At 41.1% G+C, this 14,749-nt stretch overlaps 2 protein-coding genes across 2 annotated transcripts; one reads left to right on the forward strand and one right to left on the reverse strand.

Moving 5' to 3' along the window:
* Positions 1 to 1,516: 1,516 nt before the first annotated feature.
* LOC134188421 (ADP-ribosylation factor-like protein 1) lies at positions 1,517 to 5,883 on the reverse strand. Its single transcript, XM_062656590.1, has 8 exons — positions 5,811 to 5,883; positions 5,625 to 5,727; positions 5,531 to 5,565; positions 5,427 to 5,477; positions 5,334 to 5,364; positions 5,117 to 5,276; positions 3,316 to 3,446; positions 1,517 to 1,760 (listed from the first exon to the last, which is right to left on the reverse strand). Exons 1-8 carry the CDS (start codon positions 5,812 to 5,814, stop codon positions 1,733 to 1,735), a joined length of 543 nt encoding a protein of 180 aa, XP_062512574.1. The 5' UTR covers positions 5,815 to 5,883; the 3' UTR covers positions 1,517 to 1,732.
* Positions 5,884 to 6,475: 592 nt separating this feature from the next.
* Positions 6,476 to 10,319, forward strand: LOC134188419 (cathepsin D-like). Its single transcript, XM_062656589.1, has 9 exons — positions 6,476 to 6,622; positions 6,681 to 6,834; positions 7,228 to 7,351; positions 7,411 to 7,529; positions 7,664 to 7,863; positions 7,925 to 8,047; positions 8,726 to 8,867; positions 8,927 to 9,025; positions 10,002 to 10,319. The coding sequence occupies exons 1-9, from the start codon at positions 6,564 to 6,566 to the stop codon at positions 10,155 to 10,157; spliced, it is 1,176 nt and encodes a 391-aa protein (XP_062512573.1). The 5' UTR covers positions 6,476 to 6,563; the 3' UTR covers positions 10,158 to 10,319.
* Positions 10,320 to 14,749: the final 4,430 nt, after the last annotated feature.

The following is a 14,749-nucleotide window of genomic DNA, read 5'->3' on the forward strand; positions in this document are numbered from 1 at the left end:
ACACCTGGAACCCAAGGCCCCTAACTATAAGAGTCAAACAGTTGACAATAAGCTAACAGAGTCACTAATGGCACCAACTGAGCCATCACTATACTGGACTGTCTGTGTGTCTGTTTGTCTGTCTGTCAATGGTAGTATATTTTTTTAAATTGATTACTACAAGAAACATCATCAACAAGCTAAGAATAATGACTACAGTAAAAGATTTTACTACATAAAAACCTAAAAGATAGTCTGGTCTTCAAAGGACCCATACTAGCAGTCTCTCATCAAACATCTGGTCCATTTTATCGAGGCCTTCTTCTTAATTCACTTGACAGTGAGGAGGCCTTCTTCATGATGGTGTTGCCATTGCATTTCTGGAGCTGATCTAAAGAACCGTTTCTCATGTGGTCCAAAAATTCACTAGGGATTGGCCTTCCTGACTCATCGACAGAAAATCTCGAGAGACCTTGTATAGATTTAAGGCTATCTACACCCCATCTGTCTGCTTGTCTGTCTATCTGTCTGTCTCTGTCTGGCTATCTCATTTATTGAAACACAAACACTACGTTACATTCTTGACACTAAATGCAAACAAGCTACTGAGTTCAACTTTAGCTTAATGCAAACTACTTTGATAGTCTATGTTCTCATCTACTTCTTCAGGTAAGACACGAGTCAGCTTGTGACTGTCTGTTTGTCTCTGTCTGTCTGTCTGTCTGTCTGTCAAATCTTTATATTTCATACATATGAACTATTACAAGCTATAGATAGGAAAGTCCGTTACATATCAATTAGATTCACACGGGTCTCTAAAAAATTATCAACTAAGGTTGCATGCAATTGGACACTATGTATGTCACTAATGTCATTTTCTTTGCTTCGTGAGCGGTTCATCTTCTGGATGAGAACCTTTGCGTTGCACCTTTGGAGAGCTACAGTGAATCTTCTTCTCCAGTAGCACTTGAAATCTTGGTCACTGTTACCAGGGTCAATGTTTTTACTTAGTTGTCTGTCTGTCTGTCTGTCTGTCTGTCTGTCTGTTTGTCTGTTCTGACAAAACATACACCAGTGTAGAGGTATATAGGGTGCGTCAAAATTTACCTACAAACTGTAGGATTTTGTGACTACAAAATTTACAAAAAAGTTACCAGAAATATGGCAAACAGTTTCCAGTTACAGCCTTTGTTTCAATTAAGATGACAGAAGAATGGGATATTGAAAGTGTCTGACTATAAAACTTCAAGAGACAGGGGTACCGAATTCCAAAGTTTGATGAACGTAACCAAACAAGTTGATGAATATACAGAAGAGACGCTCTATGCTCAATACATGGACCAAGCATTAATCAAGCACTGAAAATACCAATTTTGTCTACGATCATTGACTCAATATTAAAGTTTGGTATGCACACACCGAAAATTATGGAGCACCAATGTGGACAAAATCGATTTTTCATTGCACCATTGATGTCAACCAACGGTGTTTGATGTCAATCATCGACGTCTGTCACTGTTCGATGTTACCGATCGATTTGTGAAATGGTTTGTCTTACTCTTACAAACAGAAACTGATAACAAGCAATTTGTACCCATGCGTTGCAGTACTGCAAACTTAGAAGAAAGAAATATACAATGGCTGATTTTATTAAACAGAAAGATCTAGAGAGATGTCTCATCACTGCAGTTCTTACAGTCAAATCTGACAAGTGTATTGATAACATCAGCTTACTATTTCACAAAACTAACAACTACTTCGTTTTGAGTGCATTCACCAACCTGCGAGACAAAACACAAACAAAAATTTCAGTTCACTCTGTCTAGTGGATAGTCAGTCTGTCTCTCTAGCTTCCTGTCATCTTATCCTGTCATCTGTCTGCTTGCATATTCATCTGTCTGTCAGTCTGTCAATACAATAATACCTGTCAGGAATGCCCAAGTTTGAAATTATTGGCGCTGCATTTTCAGCGCCAAAATGTACTTGGCGCTGCACATACTTCACTCAATGGCACACTCCCAGGCATACTGGTAACGTATGTATTAGGTATGACTGGTAACGTATGTAAAGTATGTGTGACAACCGCTGTCTGCATCTCAAGACCAGCAGACCTTGGCCAGTAGGAGTCAATCTTTCTTCGCTTTGACACATATCACATATACCTATAGACTGAGCATGATAACCGGTCAAGGGCGTGCCAAAGCATTACTACAATCTTGTCGCTGCTCTTGGCGCTACATGCAGCACCACAGCGCCAGATGGGCACCCCAGCCTGCACACTACTCCATTCTAATAAACTACCAGTCCAACACTGTAAATGACACAACATATAACATTAGCAATTTGTCAATTACCTAGGCTAGGCAGCTGTTCAAATGTAAAGCTATTCTGATAATGACACAAACACAACAATCTCTGCAAACTTCGTCTCTTGTAGTGTTATGCTGTAGTGTGAGCACAGAGCTGGCTGATAGCGACAGCCATAACCGTACCCATTTTTGAAATTAGTATGTTTGCCAGAAAGCGATTGTCTAGAACTTCGGGTACAGGCTCTAAATAATTAACTTAATAATTAATTTCTTCGAGATCTTTGTGTCTTACTGTGTGACCTTGTATAGCCAGACACCTTTTCTTCATTTCCTGTTGTATTAATGTTGTTGTAATTAATTGTTTTGTTGTAATTATTGTTCGCCTGCAGAAGGATACCATTGGTTTGAGCCAACTGCGCGCGTGCGCGCACACACACGCACACACACACACACACACACGCACACACACACACACACACACACACACACACACACACACACGCACCCTTTAAATCACGTGATCAACCATGTCCTTTAACATGCGTTAGGCTGGACCAATTCAAATCTGCTTCTGCTGGTACATGATGGTCATAAAACACAATTTACATTACGTGTCATCACGTGAGCCACAAAAGCTGATGCTCCAGCAATGACAAAAACAGCTATACTTTTAGAACGTTAAACAAGTCTAAATTGTAATGCTGTTGTAGAGTCAGTATGCGATTAGGCACTTTGGCCTAGCTCAATGTAGTGCCTACTCAGAGGCAAGAACAATGTAGGCAACAAGTGCTACATAAATGTACCAAATATCTCACTCAAATAACGACGCTTGAGTATTACTTTATATGCCAACATTATTGTCATTGCAGGTGTGTAGGCCTACACGTCTTGTCAATGTGTTGAGATATTTCAGTGTTTACTACTAAAGTACCGTAGTGGCTAGTTAGTCCAACTATCTACCCATCCAGTGCTCAGTCAATCCAGATCTCAAATTTTAATTAACCCAGTTGTGTTACGTTGTTCATACCATTCCATTGCTTCATCCAGTCCTTCTCCTTTCAGTGCCGATGTTTTAAATATTTGCCAAGTTCTGCTCTTTAGCGCTGATAAACCAAGAGCGGCTGACACTTCTGCAGGAGACATTGCGCCATCCATATCCTAATCAGAAGCATTCAATACAACTGAAACAACTAATCCCAAAATAGAATTTAATAAACAATTAGATTGCAAAAATATTGACAGAGTATGTGGTGGTGCACAAAACGCATAGACAAACAAATGACATACAAACAATTAGACAAACAAACATACAGACAGACAGTTGGTTTGTTTACCCTCACTCAAAGGCACACCCTTGACCTTTGCCAATACAATCTACCATAACTGCAGCGCAACCACCAGATATTGTCTAAGCTATACTAATTAAAGCATATAAATATAACAGCATGTAACTGAATTAAGCTAAAACTAGTCAAATAGCAAATGATCTTCAAAGTCATTCTTGTACCTCTTGCACATACCAGATAGCAAAAGAGCAACACAAAGTGATTCAAGACATTTGTAACAGCTAGAAGCAACTGGTGTGAATTTTTGCTGCAGACAAACAAACAGACAGACAGCAGTGTGGAAAATAGGGAATTATTTTGGGTCGGACAGACTGAGCCTAGGTAGGACAATCTTGGTGTTACATGTATAACTAAGTGGCTCCCCTACTGCAGCCATTTTTTATGTAATTTTTAATAGCCACCTTTCAAGGGAGAAATGATGTTAAAGGCAGCTGAGGTTATCTCTGGAATACGCATGCTAGGAGGCACCCAACTTCATGAAATTAACAGTTACACCATTGGAAAGGCCATCACGTGCTAAGAGACAAGGTTTACACTATCACATATGCGTTCGGGTGGATATTTTGTCCAAACACGTCCCAACACTGGTGCAGTATTTCGTCGGACAAACAACACATTCGGTGGGACACTGCCTATGTCCTACCATTACTTTCCACACTGGACAGACACCAGACAGACAGACTGACACCAGGCAGACATACTGACACCAGACAGACAAACAGACAAACAGACAGGCAGACAGACAGACAGACAGACAAACAGACAGACAGACAGACAAAAAAACAGACAGGCAGACAGACACCAAACAGACAGACAGACAAACAGACAGACAGACAAACAGACAGACAGACAGACAGACAGATAACAAGGACTTTATGTCCTTATAATCTTATAGAACTTGAAATCTGTATGGACTCGTAATTAGCCTTTATTTGCTATTGTACCATAGTTCATGTTTGAAAATATACTACCACGGATACCAGACAGATAGACAGACAGACAAACACCAGACAAACAGACAGACAAACACTAGACCGACAGACAGACAGACAGACAGACAGACAGACACCAGGCACACAGACAAACAGATAGACAGACTGACATCAGACAGACAGATTGACACCAGACAGACAGACAGACAGACAGACACCAGACAGACAGACAGACAGACACCAGGCACACAGACAAACAGACAGACAGACAGATTGACACCATACAGACAGACAGACACCAGACAGACAGATAGACAGATACCACACAGACAGATAGACAAGCACAAGACAGACAGACACCATACAGACAGACACCATACAGACAGACACCACCAAACAGACAGACAGACAAACAGACAAACCAACAGACAGACAAACTGACAGACAGACAAACTGACAGACAGACAAACTGACAGACAGACAAACAGACAGACAGCAAGACAGACAGACAGTCAAACATGCAAACAATTAAACAACACAACATGGACACCTGTTTGTTGGCAAATACAAGTAAAAGCGAACTCTTCAACTCCTCTTCTTCCAGCATTGCGACCAACTCTGACTTTGCTATACCTAGTCTCTCCCGATCCACGCAATCAACAACATAAATCACACAATCAGTGTTGGCATAGTAACATCTCCAGTACGGACTAAACAAAAATTCCAACAATTCAATACATCAACATTGATATCAATCACAATCTAACCGAATGCTTGTTTGTCCACCAAGATCCCAAACTGATGTAAAAATAAATACAAAATGAGCGTTTAATCACATCTACAGTTGAGAGACAAAAAACCTTGAAATTTCAAATTTTTGTAGGTCACCGACTCCACATTGAAACCGATAGCTAAACAAGAGCATGTTTATTGCCATGCAGTCGCCAACAAAGCCACAACTGACTTGGAATCGTAGTTACTACTTCACCAACTTGCAACCTTCAAATGCATCAATGTATCATCCAACCGGAAATGACGTCATTTACTCGAGTTCTCACCTATAGAGAATAGTTGTTTTTCCTGCACCGTCTAAACCCAAGATCAGTATCCGATATTCCTTGGGACCCCATAATGCCTCAAAAAGCCTTGAAAACACTCCTCCTAACACAAGCAATACAGACAAATTTACCTTGGCCAACATAAAACGTTATTAATGATAAGATGTAAAGTGACAATTCACTAACCCATTCTCGTGTAAAGCTGATCAACCAATGTATAGCTAGAGGTGTGTTGTAGCGAAGAATAGCATGCTACCCCGTATAAGGTAACGTGCGTTACGTTATGAATCATGGTTTTCTTGGAGTCTCAGTGACTGGTCCGTATGTTGATGAATTGGCATCAAGTTCAGACGTAACACGTTTTGCCTGTTTCGTTAGCACTGGGTGCATGCTAAATCACATATATGTAATTAATTAATTAATTAATTACTTAAGTAAGTAAAATGTAAGCTAAGTATGATAAACAAATTATAATCATAAATTTACTGTTTCTGTTAGACAGTGTTTAGTTCTGGGTACATGAACACTTCTAAATTTTCTAGCGCGCGCTAAGCTTAGTTCTACATAGCAACCTCTTCGACAACTGGAAACCGGTAAATTTGTTTTAGGAGAAATACTAGATATATTAGAAACAAATGTTCCAGTCTTGCGTAGCCAAACGTTTGTAATATTGTAGTACAAGTATTCAATGGAAGCAGAAACATTCGGTTTTACTATCCAGATGACGGTTTAGACGGTTGTGGTTTTCTACAGTAGGCGTGCGAACGCGCTCTCACACACAAGGAACCTTTTTTGGTTGAGTTAGGCCTGCGCATGCGGTTTACGTAAAACCGCTTTAGTCACAAGCTTATCACCACGTGACTAACGCGTCCACATCCGGTGTTCTCATTATCCACGTGCTCGTCTTCTACGCCACAACGAGTCATAAGTCTCCTCAAAATGTCTCAAGCGGTGCCGATTCTAATCGCTCTGTTCACTCTCTGCAGCTCACTAACCCAGTAAGCCACAATGTCTCCCCGGTCCGTTTTTTCTCACGTTTGTGTGTCGCCTGTCTAGCGTTCCTCTCTATCGCATGAAATCTCCACGCCGCACTCTCGCGGATATGAAAGATTTCGAGGCTTTTTTGCGTGCTCGCTATGGCGCACGTGACGAGAGCGTGAATGCAAGCAAACATGGAAACGACGACCTGCTGCTTCACAACTATGATGATGTAAGAGCAGCCGGTAGCTAACTAAACTGCATCTTGAAATTTAGCTGTTGTAATTAATCTAATTAACGCGTAACAAGACGGCTGGCGCTATTCTTTGGATTTCAGAGGTCCGGTTGCGCTTGCAGTTGCATCTGCACGTGATCAATTGGTTGGGGTGCATGAGAGCTGAGACTCCAATGCACTTGCCGTACTGCATGAAGTGAAATAACTACTACAAACCAGTTGATTGGTTAATCGTTATGTCGAGAGTCATCCTTTGCATCGCTAATTAATGAATTAATTAATGCATCAGATTGGATGATGTTGCTGCATGTTTCGTGCATTGAATGATGATCTTAGAGTTATGTGGGTTTTAGTCGTTTTATCTAATCTTATTTGTTGTCATTGCTGCAGATACAATACTATGGTCCCATTAGTATTGGAACTCCACCACAGTCATTTCAGGTTGTGTTTGACACAGGATCATCCAACCTGTGGGTTCCATCGTCGACTTGTAAATCCAGTGATATTGCTTGCCGTAAGAATCACAACATCACAACATCAGATTTGTATTTTTTATATTAAAATTATGTGAAGAGCTTCATAACAAATATGATCACAGCAAGTCAAGTACGTACAAGAAAAATGGAACCGAGTTTGGAATTAAATACGGGAGTGGCAGCATGACTGGATTTCTTAGTACTGACAGTGTGAAGGTATGTAGGTATACATGGATACTAATATTTAAATTGTGATGTAAATGATAGAGTCAAGAAACAATCAGTAGAATGACGGGATACGATGTATTGAAATGTCGTCGTGATGTTTACTGTTTGGTATCAAATTCTAGATTGGGAATGTGACGGTCAACGGTTGCACTTTTGCTGAGGCAACTCAAGAACCCGGAGAGTCATTTGTAGTAGCAAAGTTTGATGGAATTCTTGGACTGGCGTTTGTCACGATTGCAGTCGATCACGTTTTACCACCTTTTTATGAAATGGTCAGACAGAAGCTCATTGGAAAAGGTGTATTCGCTTTCTATCTTGACAAGTATGTACGCACTGATTGTTGATTGGTAGTTTGATTGTAATTTATGTTTTAAATTTGTTAGTAATCCGAATGGCAAGTTGGGTGGGGAGCTGGATCTGGGAGGAGAAGACCCAAGGCACTATACTGGAAACATCACGTATGCGAATGTTACAAAGGAGGGATATTGGCAGTTTACACTTGACAAGTGAGTATCTCACAGTGGTAATACAGTTAGGTTGAGTGAATAGTGTGATGCTTACAGTGGTACGTAACTGGCTTACTTAGATGTTGACTCTGTGTGTGTGTGTGTGTGTGTGTCATGATTACGCAAAGGGATTGATTAAAATCAGACACGTTTGACACCTTAATTTCTGTTGCAGTCATGTTTTAGTCCATTTGGCAACTCTTGGATCTTTTTGAGAGTCGACTCTGAAGCAATTTGCTGCCTAAATTGGCAGCATTGAATACCTGACCAAGAACTGGGTTAAGGCCTGATAGCATCGTTACGTAGGGGGGAATGGTCCGTAGGTGGATGTTTACATAAATTGCAAACATGCAGACGTTGAATATATTTGGAAATGTTTGCTCAATATCAGGGTGTTGTTATGATGTTAGATACGTAACCGACAGAGAGAACATACAGCAATAATCTTTATCAGTCTAAGAACGGGATGATCATCTAGCAATTGTAATTACAGTTATGTATTGCAAATGGAGGTGGTTGTTGGTTGTACGATGAGTTGACATATCGTATGCTTTTGTCAACATGTCTACTTGTAATAGTTTATGGTTTTTCCAATATTTTTCTCTTAATCACAATTAATATTAGTAGTGCACTCTATCATATTTGTTCTTCAACTTACAAGTGACTTTCTTGTGTCAGGATTGCTGTTGGTGGAAAAGGAGAATTCTGTGGTAGCAGCTGCCAAGCTATTGCTGACACTGGGACGTCTCTTATTGTTGGTCCGACATCACAGATCAACGTTTTGCAACAGTACATAGGAGCCGAGAATATTGGCGGACAAGTGAAGTGATTCTTGTTTCATTGTAGGATTGTTGTGTGATGTGGTTGTATGTCTTTTAGTATACTGTTGACTGCAATGCTATTGACTCTCTGCCAAACGTCACGTTTACTATTGCAGGCAGGGGATTTAGTCTCACTGGCAAACAGTATATACTGAAGGTGATTACTAAGTACAGGACTGTCAAGGTGTAGAACAGGGCATGTATGTGTCATTGGGTATGCCTGTCTGTATGTATATCTATGTATGTTGTAGGTTTGGTTTTAGATGAATTTGTGTGTGTTTGTTCTTTAATTAATTGAATAAATAAAGGATTTTGTGTGTGTGTTTGTGTGTGTGTTTGTGTGTGTGTGTGTGTGTGTGTGTGTGTGTGTGTGTGTGTGTGTGTGTGTGTGTGTGTGTGTGTGTGTGTGTGTGTGTGTGTGTGTGTGTGTGTGTGTGTGTGTGTGTGTGTGTGTGTGTGTGTGTGTGTGTGTGTGTGTGTGTGTGTGTGTGTGTGTGTGTGTGTGTGTGTGTGTGTGTGTGTGTGTGTGTGTGTGTGTGTGTGTGTGTGTGTGTGTGTGTGTGTGTGTGTGTGTGTGTGTGTGTGTGTGTGTGTGTGTGTGTGTGTGTGTGTGTGTGTGTGTGTGTGTGTGTGTGTGTGTGTGTGTGTGTGTGTGTGTGTGTGTGTGTGTGTGTGTGTGTGTGTGTGTGTGTGTGTGTGTGTGTGTGTGTGTGTGTGTGTGTGTGTGTGTGTGTGTGTGTGTGTGTTTGTGCTTGTGTGTGTGCATGTGTGTGTGTGTGTGTGTGTGTGTGTGTGTGTGTGTGTGTGTGTGTGTGTGTGTGTGTGTGTGTGTGTGTGTGTGTGTGTGTGTGTGTGTGTGTGTGTGTGTGTGTGTGTGTGTGTGTGTGTGTGTGTGTGTGTGTGTGTGTGTGTGTGTGTGTGTGTGTGTGTGTGTGTGTGTGTGTGTGTGTGTGTGTGTGTGTGTGTGTGTGTGTGTGTGTGTGTGTGTGTGTGTGTGTGTGTGTGTGTGTGTGTGTGTGTGTGTGTGTGTGTTCTTCCTTCCTTTCTAAGTCAACAATGTCTTTGTTTGCCTAAGTTCCTATTGTAAACTAAAACTGCTGTTACATTTACTACATGTGACTGATGTGTGTTAGATAAAATCAAAGGATGCTACTCTGTGTCTAAGTGGATTCCAAGGAATGGATCTTCCAGCAGGAGAACTGTGGATTTTGGGTGATGTCTTCATTAGCCAGTACTACACGATATTTGATCTTGACAACAAGAGAGTCGGATTTGCCGACTCAAAGTGAACTCTAGATGTAATGAATAGAAATTTGTGCATCCAGATTAGTATGTGTTAGTGTGAGTGAGTGGCTGTCGTGTGCTATTTGTTGGGTATGTATCTCAGTGAGGTTATCATGTTCAATACATGGATGTATACTACAAATAATCAGAAACAGAATTGTGTATCATTCAGTTGTTTGTTGTGAACTAGTTGTGTGATGGTGATGACTGTTTCATTCATTTCAATTCATCTACTTTGTGTTCCTTAATTCCAGGAAGTAGGGCTTTACAGTTTGTGATCTGAAATGATAGTCTAAATTATGTTTGTTTATAATCTGACGTTCGATTGGATGGCTGATTGTATACCTCCCTTATTCTAACCCTAACCCTAAGTCAATAACCTTAACCAAACGCACCTAACGAGAACTTCCATATGACACTCGTAGGTTATGCCGTTACCGCGCGTTAAGGTTGCTCCACTTGAATCATATTTCCTCGTGAATTTCTTTTGCACATGCGTAAATAGGTGAAACTGACGTGTCTCCACTTGAAGAGTTCAGAAGATTGAGAATGGCTCAAGGCGGCGACCGAGTAACGTGCAAATACTAACGTCTACTGCTTACTCATGCACAGATTCGCTTTTTAGTGGCAAAACGCATTTCTTACAATCTACGACTGCTACTGCTTTTCTAGATCTACATGTACATGTAACTATTCAGGCTAGTGAGTACAGTACTTGTAAATTTTAGTTACGCGTTGTGCCCATAGCTATGTGAAACTAAATGGTGAGATCTAGAGACAGGATTTTAGGTCAAAGTTTTTGTACAATTTATTCCAACAAGTAATTATTGTGAAATGTGATGAATTGGTAAGTGCATGAAGATAATAGAGGAATTGGTGATGTGTCTTGTGTGTTAGTGTAGTGTGACATGAGAGTGACTGTTTAACTAACTAGTGTCTTTTCTCTTATATCACAGGAAGAGGTGAGTGTGTGACAGTTGAGTGTTGGTGTTGTGTTGTCTCACACTGTTTCTCATGTTTCTCTTGCTCTCATTTATTCCATCATTCACTGGATGAACATCATTAGGTGAGTACATCACTGTATGTGTGTGTAATAGTAAACAATGCATCTATTGAATGAATTAGCCCTAAAATGCTTAACATTTGAATTTGGGTTATTGGGTGTGACCTGTAGTGTCAGGGCTGTACTAATTATAGTTTTTGGTGGTTACTGCATTACAAGTGTGGTTTACAAGAAATGAGATTGTTAATTAAGGGTGTGGAGAAGTTGGCATGTTTAACTAATAGATATCAATGTGTTTTGTTTATCTTAATACAATTTATTACAACAAGTAATGAATAGAGAAGCACATTACAGTGCTAAACCCTCGGTCAGTTTATGTAATCACATATCTCATCACGTGATAAGCTTTAGCACACTTAGGTTTTAACTTAATCTGCTCATCTCAGCTAAGGTTTCCAATGCATTCTTCTAGCTAAGCAAAGATGCAAAGTCGTGTCTCCAGACTTGTGTACTTACAGGTCAGTCACTTTGTCCGACAAACAGACGTGCTGTAGTGGACAATTTACGTTCCCCTTCGCAAATTCCCGTTTATCACCAAATTTGTGTTGAAGACGGCACTATAGTGATTTTGCAACAACACCACAGGTGGTCAGCCATGAATACCAAAAATTCAAGCTTTCAGACTGCAGAACCGCTATGCAGAAACACTGTGGAACAAGCAAAATGTTACAAGTCAGGTACAGCTACACGTACCGCATGGCACCTGAATCCAGTAACATCACTCTCTAGACGCCTGGTTGTTGGTGCATGTGCAAATGGAGACACTAGGCGTTGTTTCTATGTGCTAAACTCTTATGTAAAGCAAAGGACTAAACACCATGTACAGGACGGACGCCCGATGGCTGAATTGTTGTAGCACAGCTATCAAACAAAGACATGTGGAGCCTTATGATGACATCACGTTCGTCTATTGGACTAAATAGCTTCATTTGCATCTGCGCTAATCGAGTATAAATATGGTCCTACGGTCGTTCTACGTCGGCTGACTACTATACCTGTAGCCCGGTCTCGTGTAATTATTGTGAAATGTGATGAATTGGTAAGTGCATGAGGATAGTAGAAGAATTGGTGATGTGTCTTGTGTGTTAGTGTAGTGTGACATGAGAGTGACTGTTTAACTAACTAGTGTCTTTTCTCTTATATCACAGTTGGAGGTGAGTGTGTGACAGTTGAGTGTTGGTGTTGTGTTGTCTCACACTGTTTCTCATGTTTCTCTTGCTCTCATTTATTCCATCATTGACTGGATGAACATCATTAGGTGAGTACATGACTGTATGTGTGTGTAATAGTAAACAATGCATCTATTGAATGAATTAGCCCTAAAATGCTTAACATTTGAATTTGTGTTATTGGGTGTGACCTGTAGTGTCGGGGCTGTACTACTTAGCCCGAACTACATATTGCAGATGCTTGTGCGTGCTTGCTTGTAATTAGTGCCAGTACATTTACAGCAGCTAACACAGCAGTTTGGAGCCTCATTATTACTTGTTAACTTGAGAAGGGTTACAGTAACTCTTCTGTAGCCAGACCAATGGATAGGAAATTGGAATGCAGTGCATGCACTTATTGTAATGGCTGGTGTTAATTAGCATGCCAGTCTATGTGATGATGTCTTTGCATGCTTGTAAGTGCTATGGAATAGCTGTGATTTTGTGTAGTAGTTTTCTTGTATATAGCTGCATGAGCAGCAGCAGCAGCAGGTATATCCAACTACAGAATACAACAGTATACCAATGTTGCTGTTCTAATTGGTTCAGTATTTAAGTATTTGCTGTGTTCAATAAACATAGACACATCGTGGCTTAGTGGTTAGCGACTATGGCTACCACTCCATTGTTTGGAGTGAGGACAGTAAATTATGAACTTTTCTGTCTTTCTTTCTTGTGTGGTCTGTGGTCTGGCGAACGGTCCGTTGACGTTCAGCACTTTCCTTGTGGTCATTGATATCCACTAGGTGTGCTGTCTGAGTTCGTGGTCATTGTAATGCCTGCAATCTATATTGAATTGTCTAGTCCTTGATAGCCATTTGGACTACACAGAAACATGTACCCTGCTGGGCTCACCTGCCGAGTTGGTGGGTGCCCTGATGGGGTAAAGACCCCACTTGCCTAGTGCAAGAGGGCATTTATTGTGAAATGTGGTGAATTGGTAAGTGCATGAGGATAGTAGAGGAATTGGTGATGTGTCTTGTGTGTTAGTGTAGTGTGACATGAGAGTGACTGTTTAACTAACTAGTGTCTTTTCTCTTATATCACAGCTACTGGTGAGTGTGTGACAGTTGAGTGTTGGTGTTGTGTTGTCTCACACTGTTTCTCATGTTTCTCTTGCTCTCATTTATTGCATCATTGACTGGATGAACATCATTAGGTGAGTACATGACTGTATGTGTGTGTAATAGTAAACAATGCATCTATTGAATGAATTAGCCCTAAAATGCTTAACATTTGAATTTGTGTTATTGGGTGTGACCTGTAGTGTTGGGGCTGTACTACTTAGCCCAAACTATATATTACAGATGCCCACTCGTCCATCATGGAGGGGCAAAAGGACACATATAACTGTAGGCAAGTGTTATAGTTTTGGTTGTCTGACCATGATGGCCTGGGTTCAATCTCGGATGGCGACAGCAATATAATGAAACGAGTCTGTTAGTTATTTCTCGCTATCTATTTGGCTATATCTGTGAGAGTGGCCTTGTTTCCGTCGATGGGGAGTTTCTGTGATGTGGCGTTGGGAGCGTTGGCAATGAGGATAAGTGCTTCCCTGGTTGTCATTGATATCTACTGGGTGTGCTGTTCAGAGCTGGCGAAATCCATCGATTGTAACGCACGCAATCAATATCGATAAGCCAGTTACTAGACTTATGTGCCGGGTTGGTGGGCACCAGTTGAGGGTAAAGACCCCACTTACCCTACTTAGAGGGTGATGACGGTACATAAAACAATTAATATATAACATACATTACCTGTTTCTATTGTTGCCCATGAATTCTGGTGTGTAAGTGTACATGTAATAGCCCATAGTACCTCCATGGGACAAATCACAAAGGGTAGATACGCCATCTTTCTCAGCCATAACTATATGTTTTTCATGGAATGCATGGTGTGTGTGTGTGTGTGTGTGTGTGTGTGTGTGTGTGTGTGTGTGTGTGTTGTGTGTGTGTGTGGCACGGTGGAGCAGATGGTAGAGCAGATGGTAGAGCGTTGGTGATGACATCCGGGATCTTGTATTTCGTGACGAGGGTTGAAGGTTCGATCCTGGTGGAGGCGATACTGTTGCAGTTTCCTTGAGCAAGAAACTCACCGACACTTGCTTCTCTTGACTCAGGAGTATAAATGAGTACCTGGTCATTGACTGGGGTGGACAAGACCGCTGGCTTGGCAGCAACATCATGCAGCTGATGGGTACGTGTGGGCCTTGGTGTCCAGTCCCAGAGCTGCGCCATTGTGAGTGCCCCTGGATGACTCTGGCCAAGCTCCAGGTGGATTGTAGCACTGGCCCCAAGACTCCACATAGCGCTTGGAGGCCCTGTCT

The sequence above is a fragment of the Corticium candelabrum genome, chromosome 13, assembly GCF_963422355.1.
Source record: "Corticium candelabrum chromosome 13, ooCorCand1.1, whole genome shotgun sequence".
Lineage (NCBI taxonomy): Eukaryota > Metazoa > Porifera > Homoscleromorpha > Homosclerophorida > Plakinidae > Corticium > Corticium candelabrum.